Genomic DNA, 26,434 nt, shown 5'->3' with positions numbered 1-26,434 from the left:
TGAGTGAAGAGCAGCTCTTCCAGGCTTTACTGCAGGGAGAGGGGGACAAACATAATAAACCGAGCTTTGTCTGCCATACACCTCAGCTGGTGATCGTGAATTCATGTGGTTTTCTGTCTCTTAATACTAGTCAGTGGTGATCACCACAGCCAATCACAATCACAAACAAACAATCACACCCTAGGCCAACCCCAACCTCTCTCACCACCAAAGGAACACAAGTGAACAACACAAGCACGCTGACACCAAACTCTACATACATTAAGCATAATAGAAACACCGCTACCCGACCCCACCCCCATCCATCTCCCCTCCCTCCACCCCCCTTTCTTTTTTTCTTTCTTTTTTCTTCTCTCCCTAATGCCTCATCAAATGAAACCGATTTGTAAAAATGTTACATGGAAGAAAAAAAATACGAGGCATTACACTTACACTGTAAAACAAGAAAACCCTTAATAAAATATTTTTTTAAAAAAATACTAGTCAGTGGTGGTGGTGCCCTCTGGTGGACAGGTGAGGGCGCTGCCACCATTGCTGTTCCTCTCTATGCTGCTGGTGGAGAAAGAGAAATCATGGGGTTTGTGAAGCAAACAGCAGAAAACTTTGAAGGTCAATATTTGATTTGGTGTGTTAGTGAGGATCCTAGCTGGGTGTGTCAGTTACATCCTTATAAGTCCCAGCATAGCTGGTGCAAAAAAAAAAAAAAATGGCACAAAGGTTTGGCTCAGTTTTGAAGCAATACCAGGCTCTGGAGATCACAGTTAGCATCCCTCAACTCCAATGGAGAGTGGCTCTCCAGCTGTGTTTTCCAGGCCCACACCTCTCTTGCCAGGTGGAACTCTATACACAGGAACATAGGTAGTTGCCTTTTACTAAGTCAGCTCACTGGTTCGCCTTGTTCAACTATCATCTATACCAAGGTTTAAGACAGGGGTCTTTTCTGGCCCTACCTGAGAAAATTATTGTTGAAACATGCAAAGGGAAGCTAAATGTTAGATTTGCAGTGTGCCAAACTTATATCCCCTCCTCAGCAAGGGTTAAAGATATGGAGAAACTGTTAATCGATTCCGTTTGGAAATGAGTAAATGTGTAAAATCTTTCCTAGCATTAATTCAGTGGAAAATTATACAGCTTTTGCAATACCTGAGAAATGAATTATATTTAAGGAAACCTGATGGAGAAACTTTCAGTGGCGTCTCACTATTTTCTGTCATTTGTGAAATTTCTCTCCCTGTGTGTTTTCTTTTTCTAATGCTTTACCAAGCCAATATTTGGGTTTATTTATTTATTTTAAAATAGAATCAACAAGACCCTTGCCCACCACATAAAAATGCCGGCCTCAAGATGCAAATATTGAAAACGAAGATTCCCTTTTCCCAAAACGCTGATGATTTGCTAAAGGGTTTTTGCAATGAGTCAAGGGCTCAGATGGGACACAAAAACAGCCACACTCCATTCTTCAGTGATTCCTTCTGGCACGTTAAAGCAGGGCCAGGGAACCTACAGTCCTCTGCATGTTATTGGACTACTACTCCCATCACTCCTGACTATTGGCCATGCCAGCTGGGGCTGATGGGAACTAGTGTCCAACTGCATTTGGAGGATCACAATTTCCCCATCCCTGCACTAAAGTAAATATGGGTCCTTGAATAACAGAGGCCTATCAACTGAAGGCAACTGTGGTTGTCTATTGGACCAATAAAGACCAAGAGTCCTCAGACTGAGCCCATTCTGGCTCAAACCAGAATGAATGGTTTCATTCTGGCTCAAACCATTCCTGCCAAATATGTTTCCATTCCATCAGGAACATATGAACTACTCCTGCTGAATGGAGGAAAACCAGTCAAATAACTAAGTGAGTTGAAAGAGGGCTTCCCACAAGTCAGTGTGCCAGGAAAGTCTCCATTACCTCACAGGCAGTCTTAATTTACATAAAAGTGCTGAATAGTTAATGTTTGATTAGCTGGCTCGTTATGTCACACATTCTACATCGGAGCGTGTAAATAAATAACTTGTAACCAAAGTCTGGTCACCTAATAAATACCAGCATTTAAATATTCATGCTGTACATTGCCTGACCAGGATCACAAAAGGCAGACAGGGCAACCAAACACCACCATCCATTCCACAGCTGAATCTTCATACTCTGCTTGCTCCTGCCCATTCCAAAACACACACAAATGCCTGAATCTTACTTCAACACACCAGCAAAGGGACAGCATCCTTCACTGTACCTCAGTCTAACAGGCTAGCATTATCATCAGCACTTCCTTTCAGCTGGAACTTGCCGGAACTGAATTCCGGCACCTCTCAGGTGGGCACCACTGCCATTCTAAGAGAATGAGGGGGTGTTCAAGGTGAGTTCTGGCACCTCTTTTTCTGGAAAAAGAACACATCATCATTATTAAAATGTTTATACCACCCTTCACCTGAGGAGCACTGGGCAGTTTACAGCATAAAAGCACACAAATACATAACATAGAAAAAACAAAAAAATACACCTCTCCCCTCATACACAAAGTTGTTTAATTAACCAAAGGCCTGGGCAAATATGAATGACTTTGCCTGGTGACTACAAATATGTAACGAAGGTGCCAGCTGAGCCTCCCTGGGGAGAGCATTCCACAAATGGGAGCCACTGCAGAAAATGTATTATTAATAATAATTTGTTATTTCTACCCCACCCATTTGGCTGGGTTTCCCCAGCCACTCTGGGTGGCTTTCAACAGAACATTAAAAACAGAATAAAACTTCAAACATTAAAAACTTCCCTAAACAGGGCTGTTTTCAGATGTCTTCTAAAAGTCAGATAGTTGTTTATTTCCCTGACATCTGATGGGAGGGCCTTCCACAGGGTGGGCACCACTACCAAGAAGGCCCTCTGCCTGGTTCCCTGTAACCTCATTTCTCGCAGTGAGGGAACCGCCAGAAGGCCCTTGGCTGCTGAACGATGGGGGTGGAGACACTCCTTCAGGTATACTGGGCCGAGGCTGGGTCCAAAGATGTTTTTTTAAGAAGCAGTTTAATGACCGCCTCTTTCAGTGGGGCTGGGAAGACTCCCTCACAGAGTGAAGCATTCACCACCCTGCAGAGCCCATCACCCAGCCCTTCCCGGCTCGCTTTTATCAGCCAGGATGAGCAAGGATTAAGGAGACAGGTGGTTGGTTTCACTTGTCCAAGCAGCCTGTCCACATCCTTGGAGGTAACCGATTGGAATTGATCCCATGCAACTTGACTAGACAGGACTTTAGAACTCTCCCACCCCAGCCCTGCTCCCACAGTGGAGTCCACCTCTTTCCAAATCTGAGCGACTTTGCAAAATCATTGCAGGAGATCTTGGGGGCCTTGTCAGGCCCCGATGGCGCAGGTGGTTCCGTTAAATTACGAACCACCTGAAAGAGTCTCCTGCTTACATGTTGCCACCCTCCTTGTGTAAGGGGCACAGGAAGAAGGGTGTCAGATGGTGATGGCAGGGTCCAGAGCCGGTCCTTGAGGCATTGTAGTTCTGAGCCCATGTAAGGCTTTAAAGGTCAAAAGCAGCACTTTGAATTGGGGCTGGAAACTAATGGGCAGCCACTGTGGTAGGGCCAGGATTGGCATAATATGCTCAACCTTTCCTGCCCCAAGTGAGCAACCTGGCCACTGAATTCTGCACCCGCTGAAGTTTCTGGACCATCTTCAGAGGCAGCCCCACGTATAATGTACTGCAGTAATCTACCCTAGAGGTTACCAGTACCTAGACAACTGATGTTAGGCTATCTCTGTCCAGATGTTCCACCAGCTAAAGCTGATGGAAGGCACTCCACACCACCAAGGCCACCTGAGCCTCAAGCATCAGCAATGGGTCCAGAAGTAGCCCCCAAGCTGCATGCCCCCTCCCTCAGAGGATTGGCCTAAGCTCCTTTTAAAGCTGCTCACGTTGGCGGCCATCATGCTATCTTATGCTAGCTTGTGCCAGAGTTTTAAGCGCATGCTTCCATTAAGGCTTTCCACAGTCTGTTCCTTGCAATGAGTTTACCCAGCTGCTCCTGCTTTGCATTTTGTTATTTCCTTACATCTCGTTTTCGTTCTGGGATTTTGTAAGGCTCCCTACTCCTGAAATAATTCACTCAGATCTTTTACTATTAAAAAAAAGCAAAATGCCTAACTTCAAGGTGTTTTTTTGTGTGTGTTTTTTTAAGCGATCCACGCACGTCATTTTAGAACGACAGCTTTGACGAGGAAGCACAGTGCTTTCCAGTCCAGTCCTTCACTGGGAGCTCTCAACTACAGTGCATGACACTTGACTCTACCTGTTTGTTTTTTTTAACATACTTCCAAAAAAAGTTTTATTTTTTTATCCATGTGCTACAAAGATACATAACTGTAATGTTCTAGTTCACATTTACGATCAAATATTTTAAATACCGAGTGCGGAAAAAGTATTTTAAATAGCAATGACTGAGCATAATTAGTTCAAGACCAACAGCAGTATCACAATTAACTTACTACACCGATTAAATTTATATGAGAACTCTAGGCATCAAGACTAGTTTTTCTTAGTGTGACAAGCTAACTAAACATTATTCTCTCTTTTAGCCACTTTAAACTACACACAGGTCATTCAAATGCAAGTTATTGGGTAATACAATGAAGTTTCATATCCCTGTTCATCATCACTTGTTGCATGTTGAAGATAAACTCTATATCAAGGGTAAACAAGCTGGTGCCCTTCGGATGTTGTCAGATTCCACCTTCTACCAGCCCAGTTGGCAGGGCCATTGGTCAGGGGTGAGAGATGTAATCCAGTACATCTGAAGTGCACTACATTGGCTACCCTTGTGCCACACTCTAAAGTCAATGCAGAATCTAATATGAATTTTAACCATTCTGAATGGCAAGGAGCCATTGCAATCCAGTGTGTTCATGTGTATGTATACAGAGTTGCAGTGAATTAAGACGCTCACATACAATCCATTAATGCGGTGAAATGACAAAACAGGGCTCTGGAATGGAATCACTACGTTTCCATGGCAATTCTGAAATAGACGGACAACACTAACTAATGTACACAGGTTTTCACATTGCCTATGGAAACAAGGGGAGAAGCAGACCACAGGGTGGGAGATGATTTTCTACATCCCATGACGTCTACGTTATTGGGTGGTGGTGGTGGGGTTTTTTAAACACCCCATAATACCAAAGTTGGAAACAACAGCATCATAATTTACATCAGGTTTCATAACACAGCTTTGGGCATTCAAAACTGATCTTTCAGAAAGAATTTCTGGCAGACGAATCAGATCAGAAATCTCTTTTCTCCTCTTTGCCCACCGAAGGCAATAGCAAGCAATTGTCAAAGACCAGAATGCAGGGTTGGACAGTGTAACATTAGAAGAGCTCCTACAAAACTCCCCCCACATTCCTAAAGTATCCAGATTCTGATTAGGGGCACAGGTGACATTCCAAGCCAGCTAATCCAAGGGCAATACAAGAAAAACCAAGACGAGAAGCAGCTGTAGGCAGGCCATCTTATCTCAAGTGCACAAGGCCGAGGCTGATGTGGAAAGCAGCCAATTGGTAGAGAATTCATGGTTAAAAACACAGGAAAAGAAATATTCAGTCCCCCGAGAAAGTTTCCAGGTCAAAGAAATGCACTAGGATTTGCCCGAGGATCCTTCTGGTTCCTGTATCTGTAGGTGAGCCACACACCCAAGATCTGAAGAAAGGGAGGGGAGGGAGAGAAAAGAAGAGAAGAGAGGAAATAAAACATTTGTTGGGGATCATAAAGTTCTCAAGTTCCATATCCTACCACCACCACATTTTACCTAAGTAGCCAAAACATAGTAAACATAGCTGTCCCGGGAGGCCAGGTGGGGGCCAGACTGCCATCTGGTTGTGTTGAAACAGTGAGCAAGGAAGGCAAATCCCTGAGGTTGGCCTGTCTGCGTACTTGGCTGGTGTGTGAAGGGAGCTCCATTTGACTGGGCCACACTCCTCTTGCATGAAAGAGCTCTATGCACATCTACGGTATAAGTATTCACATAGAGCAGATAATGGTAGATGTCAAGCTTGATGGACCTACTTTGTTTTGTTGTGGTGGTTTGTATTTTGTTTCCACAGAATGGTTCAGGAGTCAAATTGCAGATGGAAGCAGCGAATGAACAATGCCTCAGAAACAGTTCAGATTTTTAAAAAAATGCATACCCTTATTATTTCCCAAGTGGTAACTTACTTGAGAAACCAATAATCAGTTGAATGGTCAACTACCGTACTTTTTGCTCTACAGGACACACTTTTTCCCCTCCAAAAATTGAGGGGAAATGTGTGTGCGTCCTATGGAGCGAATGCAGGCTCCTTGGCTTCAGCGATACCAACGCTAAGCCTCCCAAAAGCTCCAAAGGCTTCGTGTTGCTTTCGCTGAAGCCTGGAGAGCGAGAGGCGTTGGTGCACACCGACCCCTCTCACTCTTCAGGCTTCAGGGATAGCCCTGCGCAGCTCCTCCAGCAGGGAGAGGCTGAACGGCGCTATGGCTTCTTTAGCCCCGTGCAGCCTCTCCCGGCAGGGAGAGGTTGCGTGGGGCTAAAGAGGAAGCCGAAACAGCCAGCGGGATCCATCCCGCTGGCTGCCTTGGCTTGTGACATAGCCGCGCGCAACCCCTCCGGCAGGGAGAAGCTGCACGGGGCTATGGCTGCTTTAGCCTGTACGCTGCTCTTTGGGGCTGGGGGGGGGAATAAGATTTTTTTCTTGATTTCCCCCCCCCTAAAAACTAGGTGCGCCCTATGATTCAAGAGGAGAGCTTGCAATTATTTTACGTCAGACATTTAGCACTGAAGGCTTCTCCCCAAAAACCTTGTTGCTTTTTACAAAGCAAAAGCCGTGTTTTTCTTACCTCCGTGAAACTAAAGAAGAGTCCAATGCCTCCTACAAATCTTAACACCATCCCAGAGTATTCTTTGATTATTGGTGCACATGGGTGACATGACTGTAGCTTAACACAGCTCTGTAATGAAGCAAAGATTAAATACACTTAAGGTGTCATATATCCCTACGCATCCAGATCGTTTTCCGTATACAAAGAATACTTCTAATTTATGTCCTTCCCCTCAAAAAAAATGCCGTGCGGTGCTGTTAATTTAATGGCCAAAATTCACAACTAGTGTCCAAAGGTTATGAAAGTTATAAAAACCCTCTAGGTGTGATTAAACTCCAATAAAATGCAGGTACCTCACATGCAAGGTAAACAAATTATTTCTTTCAAAGACAGGCAACTGTGGATACTTGATAAGAGTTAGCTGCCCAGTACTTCTAAAAACAGGCTTTGGAGTGGAAAATGGAACAGAGTTGTTTTTTTTTTTAAAAGAATATTTATTAGATTTTCCAATTTTTTAAACAAAGAAACAAAAACAGGAACAGAGTTGTTTACTCACGGCCAAGCATGTGTCCGCTTCACTGACATTATTGAATCCGCAACAGTTTAGATTCCTCTCGATATCCTGCTTGGCGTTGTTTGTGTTGTTCCACCCAACTTCTAGAAGCTTGCTCTAGAATACATAAAGAAGTTATTTAGCAGGTGGGTACCCTTTCTTTGTCAACCATTTGACATGACAGTTCTTATTCCCCAGCATGGTTGTATAGTGAGATGTGTTGGCACTATCACCATTGTTCCAGATCGGACATTTTATGTGAACTAACCACACAGAAGAAATTCATGTTTCCCTGTAGCTTTATGAAGGACACAGCTATTTATCTTCCTTCACTCATATCTTTATATGCCTTTGACCATCTAGGACTTACGTTGTATGCAACGTAGTGCTAAGTTAAAATCCCTTCATGGTGTACAAGTTGCACTGGTGGAACACTGTTGTGCAAAGCAAATTGCAAGCACACTACCAAAGGTTGTCACACAACAGATTGCACAAAAGAGCTGTTGTGCAACAAGCTTCCACTAGTGCAACTGTTGCACTGGGATTCCTTTGTTGAACAACCTTTAGACTTCTGCCATGTGCTAGTAAATGGGCTATTTTCTTTTTGGACGATTATCTGGCAATTCTTTGCATTACTACTTTCCTGGCCTACAGCACACTCATGCTGGTCTTTTCAATGAGCTTTCTATGACAATGCAAAATCACTTTCCTGAGTCATTGTGGCAAAAACCAGAAGAATAATCAGCGCTATGTGCAGAAGCCACTTCCAGCTCTCTATGCAAAAACCCTTAAAGATATTAGGTTAACAGAGTTTCATGTCTTCACAGAAGATATTTAGTTCTCCCAAGTTGTACACATCCCAATCTCTGTTTGGGGCAGTTAATTTGCAAGTGGAGGAACCCAAAATTGAGACGTACAGGGAAGACAAAAATCATATCCTTCCTCTGGAAGGAGGGTCAGATTGACACAGAAGAGTCAGATTGGTTAACTTGATGGCTGGTATGATGGGTGTGAGGCTTGGGCCATACCTAAGTGTGTGGCAGCTTTTGAAAATTCCTGGACCCTCTGTAGCTTCCAAGTGGCATGCAGAGCATTCAGCTGTCAGTGGTAATGGGTGGAGGAATACCGTATTTTTCGTTCTATAGGACGCACATTTTCCCCTCCAAAAATTAAGGGGAAATGTGTGTGCGTTCTATAGAGCGAATGCAGGCTGCGCCGCTAAGCCCAAAGCCAGAACAGGAAGACGGAGCACTGCGGAGCGCTCCGTCTCGCTGTTCTAGCTTGGGGATGGCTGCACGCACAGCCTCCCCAGGGCAGCGGGGTGTCTTCACCCCGCTGTCCTGCAGAAGCTAGCAAGGCTGTTCCCAAGCCAGAACAGCGAGATGGAGGGCTCCGTCTCACTGCTCTAGTTTGGGGATGGTTGCGCGCACAGCCTCTCCAGGGCAGCGGGGTGCCTTCACCCTGCTGTCCTGCAGAGGCTAGCAAGGCTGTTCCCAAGCCAGAACAGCGAGACGGAGGGCCTCGTCTTGCTGCTCTAGCTTGGGGACGGCTGCACGCAAAGCTTCTGCAGGGCAGCGGGGTGCTGCGCTCCAAAGGCTTCAGGGATCTTTGAGGCTGGCGGTGGGGGAAAGCAGCGCTTCCCCCCACCGCCAGCCCCACAAGCTCTGGTGAAGGTACCTTGAACGTACCTTGTTTTAGAGCGGGAGAACAAGAAAAAAATTTTTTTTCCTGTTCTCCCCCTCCTATGGTCCGGTGCGTCCTATGGTCTGGTGCGTCCAATGGAGCGAAAAATACAGTAAGTGTCAGCTGTGACGGTTGATATGTGTGTGAGAGACAGTGGCTGTGGAGCTCTATAACGCTATGTATCTGTCTGCTGAGAAAGGGGACCATTCTTTTCTTCAGTGACAGATGCAGATGCCCCCTCTCGGGAAAATGGAGGAGGGTTAATGGGCAAGCTTTAAGGCTGGCCTCCTGATGTCCACAACACAAGCACAGGAGGAAGGAAAGACATACAGAGCAAGAGAGCAAAGTAGTTAGCTGACCAACCATCATCCCATAACAGCTGTAAGAAACCCAACTACTAGCTCCTGTCTTGGCTCTTGCATGGGGCTGGTAACTGGTTATACTGTTGGTTAATCTGACTATAATACTGTACTATACTATACTAAAGGGGCATGGGTGGTGCTGTGGTCTAAACCACTGAGCCCTGGGCTTGCTGATCAGTAGGTTGGCGGTTCGAATGCCCACGAAGGGTGGAGCTCCCGTTGCTCGATCCCAGCTCCTGCCAACCTCGCAATTCGAAAGCATGTCAAAGTGCAAGTAGATGAATACCACTGTGGCAGGAAAGTAAACGCCGTTTCTGTGTGCTGCTCTGGTTTTGCCAGAAGCAGCAGTCATGCTAGCCACATGACCCAGAAAAACTGTCTGCGGACAAACACTGGCTCCCTCGGCCAGTAAAGCAAGATGAACACCACAACCCCATGACTGTTCATGACTGGACTTAACTGTCAGGGGTCCTTTACCTATTTATACTATACTAAACTATAGTACGGTGGTACCTTGGGTTAAGTACTTAATTAGTTCCAGAGGTCTATTCTTAACCTGAAACTGTTCTTAACCTGAAGCACCACTTTAGCTAATGGGGCCTCCTCCTGCTGCTGCACCACCGCTGCATGATTTCTGTTCTCATCCTGAAGCAAAGTTCTTAACCCAAGGTATTATTTCTGGGTTAGCGGCGTCTGTAACCTGAAGCGTATGTAACCTGAAGCGTATGTAACCCGAGGTACCACTGTATAGTATAAAGGGCATTGGTAAAGGACCCCTGGATGGTTAAGTTCAGTCAAAGGTGACTAGGGGTTGCGGCACTCATCTCACTTTCAGGCCGAGGAAGCCGGCATTTGTCCACAGACAGCTTTCCAGGTCATGTGGCCAGCATGACTAAGCCACTTCTGGCACAACGGAACACCATGACAGAAGCCAGAGCACATAGTAAAGCTGTTTACCTTCCTGCGACAGCAGTACCTATTTATCTACTTGCACTGGTGTGCTTTCGAACTGCTAGGTTGGCAGGAGCTGGGACAGAGCAATGGGAGCTCAACCTGTCGCAGGGATTCAAACCGCCGACCTTCTAATCAGCAAGCCCAAGAGGCTCAGTGGTTTAGACCACAGTGCCACCCACTGCCCAGTATCTCGGGCTTATATAATTGAAGCTTGATCTTATCGGTGGACAATGAGTTTTAATGACTGCACTTGCCTACTCTGTAACAAATTTTAAATGCTACTAGAGGAAAATATTTTGATTGTTCTGTATGTTTTGAATTGAATAGTTGCAAGATTATTTCTAGCAATGACGCATATTCCTGCTCTTGCCCTGTTGCAAGACACTCTAGGCGCTTCTCTACGGAAAAGCAGCACACAGATTTAGCCACGGCTATGAGCGGTTTTAGGCAAAGAAGTCACAAGCCATCTCTTACCTGCTGTTCCTTGTTCAATGTTAAACAAGCACAGGAGACCGAAAACTGTATAATAAACACTAGCAAGAGAATAATCATATACTGAAGTTACGTAGTTAAGGTCAACAAAATCATGTGTATCATTCATGAAAACGCAAAGTTAACTGTATGCACAAAATGGGGTTCTTTAGCCAAGAAACTAGGCTCTCTTGGCTTGGAAGAGATGGAGTCCAATCAAGAGGCAAAGTAAGGTAATAAGCACAGACAAGAGGATTTTTTTCTGGTGCCATTAAGGGTGAGAATCAGAAACAAACTACTCTAGACTATTCTCTGTTTTGGCTGATTGACCAGCCTGCCAGTCTGCCTGCCTTGGATCAAGTTGCTCTTTAATCAATCTTGGTTCAATCATTTCTTCATATTACCTCTACTGACAAGTGGCATTCCTAAGCCTCATTACTGGAAGTGCCTTTGCTAAGCCCCCACATGACACAAATGCAATGGAGGGTGGGGTTTATTACCCATCAATCATTTTTAAGCAGAAAAAAGGTCTTTTGTTTCTTATCAAAGAAAGGGTGGGATGGTGTATGGGGGAAACTCTCTACTGACACCATTCTCTCAAAATGCTGGCAGCAGTCAGATGAGCCATTCTATGCATGTCTACTCAGAAGTAAGCCCCACTGAGTGCAAGTTCAATGGGACTTACTTCCAAGTAAGTGAATCTGGGATTGTAACCTGAAGTATTTTAGTGAGTAACCACTTTTCTTCCCAACTACAGAATCATCTGAAGGAGGATCACTGGCTGTTACCCAAATTGGTGGAAGCTCATTTCACGATGACAAAGAAAGAGAGTCCTTCATGTCCTAGACCTGATATTGGGGAATACTGTGCTAACAGAGATTCATCAGGTGCCTTCTGTTTCAACTTTTAAACATTTGCTGAAAACTCTTCTATTCCACCAGGCCTATGCAGGCAATTAAGAACATATCTTTCCATAACAGCTAGCTGATTTTTTTATTTCTTATTTTATTTGCATGGTTTTATGTATTATTGTTGTAAACCACTTTCCTTTTTATTAATGCAATAGTGGAATATAAATATTTTTACAATTAAAAAATAAATAATCATTTTTCCTACATTGGGGTGGAGAATTTGTAGCTTGCCAGATGTTGCTGGATAACCATGCTCATCATCCCTGACCATTGGTCATACTGGCTGGGGCTGATGCGAGTTATTAATAAAAAATATATAATTAATATTAACATTTATCATCATATTTCTCATGTGATTTAAAAAAAACCCCAGACATCGCAACTTACAAAAGTATAAAACATCCAAAATTTAGAGCAAGGCAATAAAAACAAAAATAATTAATTCATATTATGCAGACACAAACTACAAACACACTTTGCCCCATAAAGGTTGGCACAATCAATATCAGCACAATACATAATTAATAACCAAAGTCCATTAGAAGCTGATAGTTAATAATGAACAGCCCATCACATCTAAGCAGAGGAGTGTCTTAATTTGGTGCTGAAAAGATAGGAATGTTGGCACCAGGTGGGTTTCACTGGAAAAATTATTCCCTAAGTAGAAGGTCACAACCAAAAAGTCCCTGTCCCTTGTCACTAACTCCGAAACTATCTCAGAGGCGGCTTTAAATGTTAATTTTAGGCATACACTGGACACTTGCAAGTCTAAATCCACTTTCTGTAGGGAGGAAATGCATGGTTGAAAAGTCTAACAGTGGACAGATCATGCCATAGCCAGTATATGTACATGATAAATCTATTCCAGCTGGGAAGCAGCTAGGTAAGTAATTCAAGCAGGGCTTTTAGGCAGCTGGGAAAGGGCAAGCAGGTCTCCCATGTACAAGAATTCTTCTCTCGCTGGGCTTCTAAGTGTGCACCCTACAATCTTGTGCATGACATAAGCAGCGCTGCCTTCTAGAAGAAAACAGGATTGCTGCAGGAAGCATAAGGTATATAATTGCTTCAGAAAGCCCAGAAAACAAGCTGGCATTCCTTATCGGTGATCTGTAACTATTTCAAGGAAACCAGTTGTACCACCACCGTCTTGTGACCCATTTGTAGATGGAGAACTGTTTGCTTTACGAAACAGCTTTTTTTTGGGAAAAAATAAAAATGTCATAACTGGGTCAAGGGCCAACCATGTGATCAATGTTCCTTGTGCTTTAGGTGACTGCGCATTTAGACTGAACTGCAATGCAAGGAGTTGTCGAGGCAGATGAAGGGGGGAAATAGGGTTACAAATAGCTCCGTGGAAAATGGGTTGTGTGTTAGAAAAACTGCCCAGGTCGAAGGATACGAAGAAGAGCAACACCTGGTGGTGTTTGATGGCGCCGATCAACCCCACCAGAGCAATCAGGAAGAGAAATATCCCCACAGCAATGACTACTCCAACCACCCGAAAGCTGGAGATGAGGCCAAAACCAATGCCCCATGCTGCGATTCCAATCAGCAGCAGGCTCACCAACTGGAAGGAAAGTGAGAGAGAAAAAAAGGATTACTGGGATTTCCTAAAAAGCAAAAAAGAGAAAGATATAAAGCTGAAATCCATGCACATTGCAATTAGTCCCATGGAGCTCGCTGAAACTTACTACTAAGTTCAAGGTCTTACCTTTAATATAATTTGGGACCTTAATATTTTGGGACCAGTTTCCCTGCAAGATCACATCACCCCATATATACCCACTCGACTGCTCCACACTGCAGAACAGTGGCATGTAATACTCACTCCGCATCTGTACAAAATTGACCTCTGGAACTCCCTGCCTATTGACAGCAGGCAGGCGCCTTCACAGCACTTCTTTGTGGTGCCTGCAAAAAACCTCTTTTTTTTTTGCAAGCCTATCCAGATACGTAGAATGATAACAGGTGCTTTAATGTGGATTTTAGCTTAATGTGGAGTTTGCTTGTTTTTAAAGTGTTTTAAATAGCAGCTTTTAACTGTTTTTTTTTTAAATTTACTGATAATGTCATTGTTTTGTCCTGCTCTGATGTTGTTGTTTAACAATCAATTGGTATATAATTTTTATGAAATAAATAAATAGAATAAAATTATCAAGCCAAGGATTGGGTTGCATAGCTCATGTTGAAAACTTTAAGTGAAAGTTTTGGTGTGTGTGTTTTAAAAAAGAGAGGAAGAATGGGGGGGGGGCACATGGAGGAGCGGTGGATGGAAGGAAAATAGCCTTCATGCCCATTTTCCTTTTATACAAGTTTTGCTTCCATGGAGCTTCCATTATGAACTGCCATCTACTTGTCCCAAAACAACCAGGAAAAGATTGTTACTCCAACCAAAACAGACTTTTTGCCAACTGGGATGAGTTCTTTCAAGTCACCAGTGTCTACAAATAGCCGAGGGAGAGGGGTAGGGAGTTTTTTCTCATGGGCAGGTATCCGTCCTATAACATTCTTGGAAATATTCTACTAGGAGGTCAGATCAGGCCGTTGTGTAATGACCCAGAAGGATGAATAATATGTTGTTGATTTGTTAGGTGCATTGTTTCGACACCCATGAGCAAGTGAAAAGAAGTGCTTTAAATTCACAACAATTAAGTCGCACAGGAAATTAATTGTGAACCTCGGCTGTTCAAACAGCTTGAGAAATCTCACACTATAGAAGCGTAACTGCAGGCTGAGCTGCCAACGTGTTATCTTCAGCATTCTCTATATTGCTGACACAGGAGGCAGCGAGATGAAGACTTGACCTAAGAGACGTCATTTGCTGGGAAGAGTGCATCCAATATTGTTAATAGGAAGACAGCTTTTTACTCTCACCAAGCCCTTCTTGTCTGAATTTGATCAAAGCAAGTTTGAAAACCTTGGGGATACAGCTGTTTTTCCTGTTCTGGATGACATTTTGAAGTGGAAGATTAGGTTCAGTTAGGTCAGCTTGCAAGGTCATGTTTTATATGCAGGAAGCTCCTGCCTTTCCTGTGTTTCCGTAAACCACAGTACAGTGGTTTTTTTAAAAAATAATATTTATTAACAGTTTAAGGAGTATAAAAGAAAGAAAAATAATTCAACAAAACAATACGATACAATACAATACAAAAATAAAAACACTACATAACAATGTCAATAAAAACATTAAATTAACAAAATACAACAAACACAATTTAAAACACATCCATAATTTCAGTATCTTATCTTTCATTCACTTATTTCCACGACTTCCTCACACCTCCCTTTTTGTATTCCACTTCAATTAATTGTTTCAGCAAATCCTTTCCATCTTCCTCAGTTTTCTGTCCTGTATTTTATCTTAACTTATTTTAACCTTATTTTTTTCCCTTTAATACATTAAAAATCTATTTATACTTAATTCCTTATAACCTTTCTGCTAAAGCCATATAACTTTATTCCAACATTTTTCTAGCATTCATTAATTTTACAGTATTTCTGTAAATAATCTTTAATTTTTTTCCAGTCTTCTTCCACCGACTCTTCTCCCTGGTCTTGGATTCTGCCAGTCATTTCCACCAGTTCCATATAGTCCATCAACTTCATCTGCCATTCTTCCTGGGTGGGTAAATCTTGTGTTTTCCAATACTTTGCAATAAGTATTCTTGCTGCTGTTGTTGCATACATAAAAAAAGTTCTGTCCTTCTTTGGCACCAACTGGCCGACCATGCCCAGGAGAAAGGCCTCTGGTTTCTTCAGGAAAGTATATTTAAGTACCTTTTTCATTTCATTATAAATCATCTCCCAGAATGTCTTAATCCTTGGGCATGTCCACCAAAGGTGAAAGAATGTACCTTCAGTCTCATTACATTTCCAACATTTATTGTCAGGTAAATTATAAATTTTTGCAAGCTTGACTGGTGTCATGTACCACCTGTAAAGTTTGAGCCACCTAAGTCTCTGCTATAATGTGGGAGAAGTGAAGGCAACGTTAGATAGCAGTGAACTGAGAAGGCCAAGAATTTATCTTGCAGAAGTATCTGAAATTTGAAGGTTCACCTAGCAAATGAACAGACTGGACTGCAACATAAGTTGCAAGGTTTCGATTTTCAAAGAAGGTTCTTCCCAAACCAGTAATGATTTCCTCCAGTACTCTAAACAAGGAAGTCTGCTAATGCAATTCACAAAAACAGGAACCATCAACTTTCGAAAGAAGCCAGAATCCAATTGTTCCCATTGTAATTTTCCATTGGTCATCAGGGCCATCTTGTGAAGCAGGCTTGAGTCATCCACGCACCTTCTAAGTTATAGGAGTTATTATAAGGGCCTTTGGTGTAGCTCACACATCTTCTACGAGATATGCCAAGCAGGTTGAGATGTTGGTTGACTGCACAAGTATTGCTAACTACTTATTGTTTGGCATATCAAAACATCCCATGAAGTCAAAAATCTTTTATGAAGGGAGGGGCCTACATTTATCATGGTGTTACCAAAGAAAGGAATGAGGGCTTCTTGCTCTATACTCCATTAGGAGCCTAAATATACACACGTGAACAGCAGTCACATTTTTTTACATTCGCCTGTCACATCGCCTTTGAAAGCTCCCAGTGATTTCTGTGCAAGAATTAATTCTTTTAAAGCAAAATTGGTAAAATGGTCCCCAAGCTTCCAAAATAAAAGTCAAGAAGAACCGTTCAGTCTCTTGAGTAAAATGCTCACCGCTTGATAACAAAATTGGAGATTTGGTGATTCTTACAGGGCAATACTATGCATATTTGATGATGCAGAAAACCCCACCGAATTCAAGGGTGGCTTACTCTCAAGTAAATGGGTACTGTCTTCAACAACACACTCCCAAGCATAGGACCACAGCCTAAATAAGCAACAAACACTTATTGGAAACATCTTTCTTGCAATATAAACTAGCATAATCTGAAATCTGCAACCGTCTGAAGCAGTAGCAGGGAACTGCAGAGCTGGAGGCTAAATGGGACCCTCAGAAGTCTCCTCAGGCCACAAATCCCCCCTGCTCTGCTTCACACCCTGTGTGACTGGAATGTGTACCAAAACACTAATGATTTCTTGCTTTCCTGGACAGAGAGGGATGTGAGAATGTGGATAGAAACTAGTCTACCGTATAAAGGTAACATTTACATTGGTTTCTCAGCACATTTTTGCCTCTGGCATTCACTGACATGTGGTCCTTGAAAGGTTGCCAAGAAGGAAATGTGGCCTTCTGGCTGAAAACCATTCTCAGTCCCCGCTCTACAAATTTGCCTAAACCACTTATCCAGTTGTGCAAGCCAGTCACGAATGTGCCCCTACCCGCTTTGCCTAAAGGAAGGAATGGTTTAGCTCAGTAGTGTCCAAACTTTTTTCAAAGAGGGCCAGATTTGATGAAGTGCAGGGCCGTGGGGGCAGGATTAGGGCCCCAAAACAGACTTTGGACATGTCTGGTTTAGCTCAATCCATTATTGATGCCAAATGTTCCACCTGTCCATGGGCAGGAGCGGCTATTATGTTACAGCACAACAGAAGCTTCCTCAAGGAAACTAGCAGGTCTATGCCATGTTCCACTCAAACTGAGGCTGCGGGTGCAGCAACTACATCAGAATAGCTTGACCCTGACCCTTATGGAAAAACTTACTTGCCAGCTGAGGGGAAGAATCCAAGGAGAGGAAAAAATGTTTGTGTGTGTTCATGTACAATGGTTAGTTTAATTTATTATGTTTTGGGGAAAGGGCATGTTTAGGACTTCCTTCATCAACTTATGTGGGGCTTTATGCACTGACATTATAGGAGGACTGAGTTAATTTTCTTCTTTTTACGTTTGGCTGGTTGAGTACTTCTATGAGGGTTCCCCAATTGTTTCAGTTAGTGTCTATTTTTGTATGTGTTGTGGCCTGTACATTTGTGAAACATTTTCTGTCAGCTACTTGTTTTTCTCTTACATTTGCTGTAACCAAATAGGTGTATATAAACTCTGAGTTTTGTTTCTTCGTTTGTTTTTCTTTGATATGTAAAGTCATAATAAACAGTTCTTTCTTTTTTAAAGGGCTTGACTCTCAGCAGTAAAGCCAACCCAAGTCGGGTGTTAAGTAACCAGAACTAGAAATTAGGTACAAGCACCCAAAGCAGCTGTCCAGAGCATCCATGTTCCAAAGGGCACCAATGAAGCAGGGAGTTCTCCATGAGGTGCATTCTGGGGTGCCTTGAAAAGGATACAACTCATACTCAGCCAATTCAGATACAAAGCTCACAAGATTACCACAGAAATTAGAGAGGTCCCTATTTCAGGTCAGGCGCGTTATCCGTGTAGCCTAGTATTACAGAGTCCGAGACCCTGGAGAACATCTGCTAGTGCAGGCACCCCTAAACTCAGCCCTCCAGATGTTTTGGGACTACAACTCCCATCATAACAGGACCGGTGGTCAAGGATGATGGGGACTGTAGTACCATAACATCTGGAAGGCCAAGTTTGGGGATGCTTGTGCTAGTGATTCCTTCCCATCACCTATTAGCTGATTCCCCCATCCCACTCCAGCCACTCTCAGCATGCAAAGCATGGTCCTCTACCCATTGAACAATGGCTCCTCACATACAGTCCGTATATATGAGCCTAACCTGGTGTTGTGAAGGTAAAACACTACTTATATATGATTGTTCTGCCATACAAGCCTGTTTACTCCGTAAGAGCTGTTGAGCAGACTAGTGTGGGGGTTTTTTTTGTTTTTTTGAAGCACAACTGCAGGGAGGGGACTGACATTTTTAGGTCAGAGGGCCACAATCCCCCATGAAAACCTTCTGGGGGAGTTGGAGTGGGAGGTGGGGGACATGCCAGTGTGGCAGGCAGGGCCAGAAGCAAAAGTAGGCTGGGTGAAAAGTAAACAGGGGCAGAGCAAAGGATGTGACTCACCCTTGGACGGAAAGCTACATTCCGCCCATGCAAAAGTCAGGAGCTTCTAGATACGCTTCGCAGTTCAAGGACACATTCCAGCCAGGCAAAAGCACTTGAGGGTTTATGAGGAGCGTGGTCTGGGAGGAGGCAAGGCCCAGAGAGTCCCAAGGGCCAGTTTCAAAGGCCTGGAGGGGTCCTTTGGTCAAAGATTCCCCACCCCTGCACAACTGGACACAGCAGAGGGCTTTCTCTGTGCCCCCTCCAAGATAGCAGGAATCCCTCAGGAGTGTATTCCTGCAGACATTTAACATGCCCTGTTAAGATCTTTTCAAGGGATGGATACCACCCACCCACCCCATCCTGTTTCTAGGCAGACAGGTACAGCAGATAACAAAGTTATTGCTCTTCCGTTGTTTAACTGTAGTGTTGTTTTATTTTCCTCCCAGCATTTCATCACAGAATCCTAGAGTTGGAGGGGACCCTGACGATCATCGTCCAACCCCCTGCAATGCAGGAATATGCAGCTGTCCCACACAGGGCTCAAACCTGCAACCTTGGCGTTACCAGGACCACGCTCTAACCAACAGAGCTGCTCCAGCACAACCTGATATTATTATTTACATTATTGCAGCCCACCCTGAGTGCTATAAAGAATGCCGCAATTCTTCTAGTTAATTAATTTCAAAAACTACTCAAGCATCCGGATTTTTAACCAGTATCAAATTTTAACTTCAAATGGCTGCAGTAATCCCTTGGAAATCCCTAAATAGCTCTCCAGAGTCCAGCATTATTCAAACACCTTGTTTACCAGTCTCCTTGATCTTGTTCCCCCGCCTACTCCAGTTCCCTGCTCCAAGTACATAAAGGCAGGTAATCAAACTGAGCTGACAGGTGTAACTTACACGTCCCGTAATTAAATGCCTAGCAGATGACAAATGGCCAGACCCAGAGATGTTCCACACATTACGGGGCAAGAGATGCACCTTTGCCATGGTTACATCCTTGCCCACAGTGTCCAAATCACACACATGTATCCGTGATGTTTTCACATGTTTGTGTCAGGATGTAGTGTACGGTGTGGCTTTTGACATATTACGAAGAACGTCTTTGAAAGGGATACACCCCTGGCTGACACAGCATGGTCAGCTTTTTCTTTTTCTAATAGCACAGGTGAGATCCTGCTCCATTGTATCCGCCCCAGGCTTTCCTCTACTCCTCCAGTCAGTCAGTCAGTCAGTCAGTCAGCATCTCATACCACTTAACACTCTAAGGCAGCCTTTCTCAACCTTGGGTCCCCAGATGTTGTCGGCCATCATTCCTGACCACTGGGTCTTACTAGCTAGGGGACATCTGGGGACTCAAGGTTGAGAAAGACTGCTCTAAAGTCTCACTGGCATATTTTTAGTTGACTGTCTCCTCCGTCTTCCATTTTGGCTTCCCCCTACCCTGAGGGGAAAAAAGTCCACAGTTACATTAAAATCTTGGATATGTCTGTCAATGTCTATGGAGAACTCTCTGTTCTGTCCCTGGGGACATTTTTCAGTGTGGACCAAGGAAAGACCTATGCAAATATTCTTTCTACATATCTTTTTTGCCTCCTTTCTTTCCCGCCACTTCATTCTATTCCCCCTCCAACTCAGTTGTCAGTATACTTCCTCTCAGACTCTCAGGATTATGCACTGCCTTAACTTTTCTGATTCCTTTCAGCTTTCCCTTTTTAGTTTGGTTCCTTTTGGATTTTCCTTTTAGTTCTTTTCCTTTAAAGTTTTTCTTTTTTTCTTTTTAAAGCTACAAACATTGGCATTACTCCATGTCTAGGGGTACCTCTCTCTTGACCATGACTGATGCTGGTAAGTGTACACATGGGAAGACTTGAAGCAGTATTATTCTCTAGGGTAACATTGCTTGAGCTTGGTTTTTTAGGATGCAATTCAGAAAGTGAAGTTACTGCATTGCAGGACTAATATCGTTATAATAGCCATCATTATTTACAGGGCCGTCTTTACTCAGGGGTGTAAAGGGTGCGGGGCACCCAGGCGCCGAATTCTGGGGGGCGCCAAATGTGTACCTACCTCTCGATTGGCGGCAGTGAAAAGCAATGGAACCAAAGTCCCCTCCCCCCTGCTCTGTTATTCCATAGAGTCCAATATTCCCGACGAGTCAGGTAACAAAAGCATTTTTTCCCAATTTGTTGTTGTTACAAGTGAGCGATCCCCCCCCCAAAAAAGCTCAACAACTTTGAGTTCGGCCCCCCCCCTAAAAAAGGTCAACAACCTTGGCTCCTTCCAAAAAGCTCAATAAAAATTTGGCTCCTTCCAAAAAGCTCAATAAAATTTTGGGGCGGCAAAACTAAATTTGGGGGTGCTGGGCGGATCTTTGTGCCCCGGTGGCGCATATGCTAAAGATGGCCCTGATTATTTTTTGGGGGGAGGGAAGCAACTGCTGTAAGAAGTGGGCACAGGGATCCACCCATTCTGTTTGTGGAAGCGTCTGTGGAATGTGAGATTACTCTAAGGTAGCTCATATGAAGTCTATCTACTCCAGGAGAATGTCTTCCACAGTAGTCAACCGATGGTCTTCTCTAAGTCCACAAGCAGGTCATGAGGGCAACTGCCCACTCCCTAGCAACCAGTATGCAGAATCAATCTAATCTCTGAACCTGGAAATGGGATATATATATTGATCCTGACTTGTGGCCACTGACCGCCTATGGAGAGAATTTGTCCAACGCCATTTTAAAGTCATTTAAGCTACGTATGATCCAGTGTCACATTTTGCAACAGCAATTTCTGTAGGTTAACTGTTTAAACATGTTTCACTTCCAGGTGGATATCACGTTGTACAGTATTTTATCCTGTTCTATTTTGATATGGTCTGTGCCCTAATTCCAGTGCTTTTGGGTGGGAGTGGGGGGGCATACTCAGAGGTAAGTAGTACCAGCACCTTTTTCTTCAAATGTTAAAAGTATGGAACTTGCTGTAACAACTTTGTGGTAAGTACCAGCACCATTTTTTCCTAGAAAATAATTATGACTGATTAATTCTGTTCAATCCTAAATTACCATTGTACTATAGAAGTCCTCAATGTTTTGGGGGTTGGAGACATAGTTGGAAGCTTAAGGAACTTCCACTGGCAGCTCAAAATATCCATTTCACAGAAGAAACAGTGTCTGAGGTGGCGGTTGTGCCCATGGGCACTGTCTTGGAGACCCCGGCACTATATGAAGTAACAGCAAAGACTGTAAAGCATTTTGTAAACTAAAGTAATTCTGGCCCACTTAAGTGCCGTAGGTTCCTACTTCTGGCTCAGTTAGCCAGATGTAGCTTCCACTGGTTTCAGTGGAGCTCACTTTCAAATAACTGTGCTTAGGGATACATACCAGCAGTTTTGTTTTTAAAAAAACAAACAAAAGTTTTGTCCAACCTACAGTCCCAGTCAAAACACAGAGATACAGGGCATCTTAAACAGATTAAAGAGTTCACTGCTGCCACATCAGGGAAACAAAGAATAAAAGCTGTGATCACATGGCTTATAAGCAAGCTTCCTAAACAAAAGCACAACACCTAAACTGAGGAGGAAATTACTTCTCTTTATGTGTTTTAAAGTGAAAGGGATTGAATACGAAAAATAGGTTCAAGAGATTAATAAAGCCTGTGGCATTCAAAAAAATATATCAACGTAATCAGAAACGTAAGAGACCATTTTCCATAGTATTGATACGTTACTATTTTGCAACAACAAAACAAAAGGGGAAAAGCAAGGCAGGCAGCACAATGTCTACTCAGTTCCATCCAGTTCAGTGAAATTTACTCCCAGGTAAGTGCTAGAAAGGATTGCAGCTAACATCCTGCAGCACCTTGGAAACTAGGGAGTTTATAAGCTTCACGGGCAGAATTGACTTCCTCACCTGGCAGGTGTAGTAAACATGGCATGTAAAGGATAAGATCTAAGGGGGAAAGGTAGATTTAGAGTTTACCTGCTGCCTGGCCCAGTTCTTTTTTTTAATATAAGGCTACGTCATGGAAGATTTTCCAGCTCAATATGACCCACCGCACCCCTTTTGCCATTTTCTCCTGGCAGGTGTCTGCTTGTCCCTGGAAACAGATGCCTAGCAGGCAGAAGCTCAACAAGTGAAGCTTCCCCCACTCTTGGGAGGGGGAGAGACCACGCTGAATTATTACTGCCTGCTCTGCAGTCGTGTTAAAGGCATAGGGGCAAGGTGGGCAACCTCGATGGGGGAAATTTCAGCACCACCCCAAAAAAAACAACAACAAGCGAGGAGTTCGCTTCCGGAAAAGGGGATACCCCCCCCGGGAAAAAAAACCCAGCTTGTGGCCACGCAGCCCTTTACACCGGCGTCAAGGCGGAGAAAGGGAGGCGCTTCCCGGAGCGGATTGCAAGCTGCCCCCTTCCTCCGCCTCACCCCAACAGGTGCAGCCGGCGCGCCTAAGGGGCCGGGCGGCTTTTCAGGGGCCGTTGGCTACCGGGTTTCCCAGGCCAACTCGGGAGGCTCCGCTTGGCGACCGCCCAGGCCTCAAAGGTGGCCCTTGCCCGACCCACCGGAGAAAGGGAGAGGTGGGGCCGATTGCCTCCGGGCGGCGAGGGAAAAGAGGCGCGCCAGGCTCCCCGCGTGGGCCAGGGAGGCGCGCCCCGCCCGGCTCCCCCCGACGTGCGCCTCCACTCACCGTATAGAGCAGGTTGAGGGCGCACAGGCAGTTCTTGGAGCAGGAGAAGCCGCCGCAAACCATCGCGCCTCTGCGCTTGTGGCCGCCGCTACTGCGGCGATCGCCTGCCGATCGAGTAGATTTCAATAGCTGGGGGTGTGAGGTGTGGATCTACTCTACCCCACCCCCCTCTTTGGCTATCTGAGGAGCGGTCCTCAGCTGCCGGAGGATCGCACGCTCCTGGAAGAAAGGATCAGACACGGCGAGGGTGGCGGAGAAGCCCCTGTTTCCCAGCGAGCTGGAAGAAGCGGCGGCTGCACCAGCTATGCGAAGCTCGAGGGGGCCGGGCCAGGAGCAGCAGCCGCGCGCGCCCATTGGCTGGCCGGAGGAGACAAAGGTAAAAATATGCAAATAGGCGCCCGGCCCGCTGACCCGGCGGGGGCCGAGATCCGGGAAGGGAGGGGCGCCTCGATCGTGGCTGCGCGCGAGGAAATGGGAGAGCCGGAGGCGCCCCGAAAGCCAAACAGGCGCACGCCCATTTCTGGTTGCTCCAGGAGAGGAGGGAGCAGCTAAGAGCACCGGCGTCAAAAAGAGCTTTGTGCCATTTTCTGCGGGTTCGTGGGTTTCCAGTGATCCACCACGGTGGGTAGCCAACGTGGCGCCCTCCAGGTGGTGGTGGGCTCCAGGTCCAATAGTCAGTGAGGATGGGAAGTGGAATCCAATAACATCTGGAGGGCACCAGGTTGGCTACTCCAATCAGTCGCCTACCAGCAATCACCTTTGGTTGTGTGCAATCTAATCAATCAATCAGCCTTCAGGAAATCGTATGGGTCTCTATGTTCTTTCCGAAGGAATAGGTGCATTCCAATAGTTATCTGGACCATTGTTTAAAGTATGTTGGAGGTTGAATCATTGTATTTTGAAACTGTTCTTATTTTTTTTCTATGCCAGGTTCCTCGCCACCCTGAGACTGAAGACAGCATCGACATCATCAAAATAAAATTTTGGTTAGGGTGCAATGCTATGGGTTTTTTGGGGTGGGGGTGGTAAACCTCTTAGACTTAGAAGTTTGATTACAATCAGGTAGCTTATAAATGTAGGGAAAATATGTGTGTTTACTCAGAAGTAAGTCCCACTGTGCTCAATGCAGTCTACACTCCAGGAATGGTGTTTAGGATTTCAATCTTTGTAACAACCTGTCTCGGGCTATCTTAGCTACGACAGCACCCTTAACAAAGTTCAGCTCCCAGAATTCTTTGAGGGAAGCCATAACTGTTTGGTGTCATAGTGCTATAAATGTATATTATGCATATGGCCAAAATGATTACTACTGGACTTTCAGTCTCTGTATTAACCAACTCCCAGAGTTCCAATTCTGCCATGTATTTGACAACCTTTATGAACTCTGTACTCCATTATGCAGTTGGTCAATATAACATGAACGGTCATGAGTGTCTGCACACTTGAGGCGTTTTATTTCAGTGAATCGCCCAGCTAGCTAGGGTGAAAAGATAAAGGCCTGTGTCAATATTTGGAGTGGCAAGTCCACAGTTTAAAGAGCAAGCTGGCACAGATGCTACGTCATGCGCAAGTCACATTTCATGCAGCAAAGTCAAAAGGAGGGAAAATGCAGTAGGTAGAAAGATGCAAATAGGCTGCCCAGCTGCAAAGGATAGAACATATTTGAACTGGTTTGAGAAGCATAATAATAATAATAATAATAATAATAATAATAATAATAATTTATTATTTATACCCCGCCCATCTGGCTGGGCCTCCCCAGCCACTCTGGGCGGCTTCCATAAAAACCAAAAATACAGTAAAATATCACACGTTAAAAACTTCCCTGAACAGGGCTGCCTTAAGATGTCTTCTGAATGTCAGGTAGTTGTTTATCGCTTTGACATCTGCTGGAAGGGCGTTCCACAGGGCGGGCGCCACTACCGAGAAGGCCCTCTGCCTGGTTCCCTGTAGTTTTGCTTCTCGCAATGAGGGAACCGCCAGAAGGCCCTCGGCGCTGGACCTCAGCGTCCGGGCAGAATGATGGGGGTGGAGACGCTCCTTCAGGTATACTGGACCGAGGCCGTTTAGGGCTTTAAAGGTCAGCACCAACACTTTGAATTGTGCTCGGAAACGTACTGGGAGCCAATGTAGGTCTTTCATGACCGGTGTTATATGGTCTCGGCGGCCGCCCCCAGTCACCAGTCTAGCTGCCGCATTCTGGATTAGTTGTAGTTTCCGAGTCACCTTCAAAGGTAGCCCCACGTAGAGTGCATTGCAGTAGTCCAAGCGGGAGATAACCAGAGCATTATGGATGAAACATGTATGTGGGTGAAAGGACAAAAGCCAGGGACACCTGGCTTACTAATATAGTACAGTGGTACCTCTGGTTACATACTTAATTCGTTCCGGAGGACTGTTTTTAACCTGAAACTGTTCTTAACCTAAGCACCACTTTAGCTAATGGGGCCTCCCACTGCTGCCACGCTGCCAGGGCACAATTTGTGTTCTCATCCTGAAGCTTAACCCAAGGTACTATTTCTGGGTTAGTGGAGTCTGTAACCTGAAGCGTATGTAACCCAAGGTACCACTGTACATGTGAAAAGGATCTAGGGGTCAAGCTTCACATGATTCAACAGTGTGATGCAGCAGCAGCAAAAAAAGGAAGAAAAAGCTAATGCAATTCTAGGCTGCATCAACAAAAGTATAGTGTCCAGATCAAGGGAAGTCATAGTACCACTCTATTCTGCCTTGGTCAGACCACATCTGGAATACTGTTTCCAGTTATGAGTATGACAATTTAAGAAGGATGTTGACAAGCTGGAGTGTGTGCAGAGCAGGGCAACCAAGATGATCAAGGGTCTGGAAACCAAGCCTGATGAGGAACAGTTGAAGGAGCTGGGTGTGTTTAGTTTGGAAAAGAAGAGACTGAAGGGAGATATGGTAGCCGCAGTGGACCCACCACTTATTACCACCAATTAATGTGGCAGATCCACTCCCACTAACTTCCCCCAATTAAATATAGTGCACACACCTTACGGTACACCAACTAAACACATTTCTACAATTTACCACAGATGATCTA

The 26,434-nt window shown here is 44.6% G+C and overlaps 1 protein-coding gene across 1 annotated transcript; it reads right to left on the bottom strand.

The window, feature by feature from the left end:
- Positions 1–4,299: 4,299 nt before the first annotated feature.
- TSPAN13 (tetraspanin 13) lies at positions 4,300–23,644 on the bottom strand. The gene is made up of 6 exons (XM_053409929.1): positions 23,371–23,644; positions 13,187–13,354; positions 10,880–10,960; positions 7,410–7,523; positions 6,872–6,982; positions 4,300–5,698 (listed from the first exon to the last, which is right to left on the bottom strand). Exons 1-6 carry the CDS (start codon positions 23,431–23,433, stop codon positions 5,624–5,626), a joined length of 612 nt encoding a protein of 203 aa, XP_053265904.1. The 5' UTR covers positions 23,434–23,644; the 3' UTR covers positions 4,300–5,623.
- Between the last annotated feature and the right edge of the window lie 2,790 nt (positions 23,645–26,434).

The sequence above is a fragment of the Podarcis raffonei genome, chromosome 12 (genome assembly GCF_027172205.1).
Source record: "Podarcis raffonei isolate rPodRaf1 chromosome 12, rPodRaf1.pri, whole genome shotgun sequence".
NCBI lineage: Eukaryota > Metazoa > Chordata > Lepidosauria > Squamata > Lacertidae > Podarcis > Podarcis raffonei.
The sequence above is the reverse complement of the archived record's forward strand: the minus strand, read 5'-3'. Positions and strand labels throughout refer to the sequence as shown.

Coding starts and splice junctions, on each gene's coding strand:
- TSPAN13 (XM_053409929.1), bottom strand. CDS start 23,433: ATGGTTTGCGGCGGCTTCTCCTGCTCCAAGAACTGCCTGTGCGCCCTC. Junction 13,355..23,370: donor CCCTCAACCTGCTCTATACG/GTGAGTGGAGGC, acceptor CTTTCCTTCCAG/TTGGTGAGCCTGCTGCTGAT. Junction 10,961..13,186: donor ACCAGGTGTTGCTCTTCTTC/GTATCCTTCGAC, acceptor ACGTAACTTCAG/TATATGATTATTCTCTTGCT.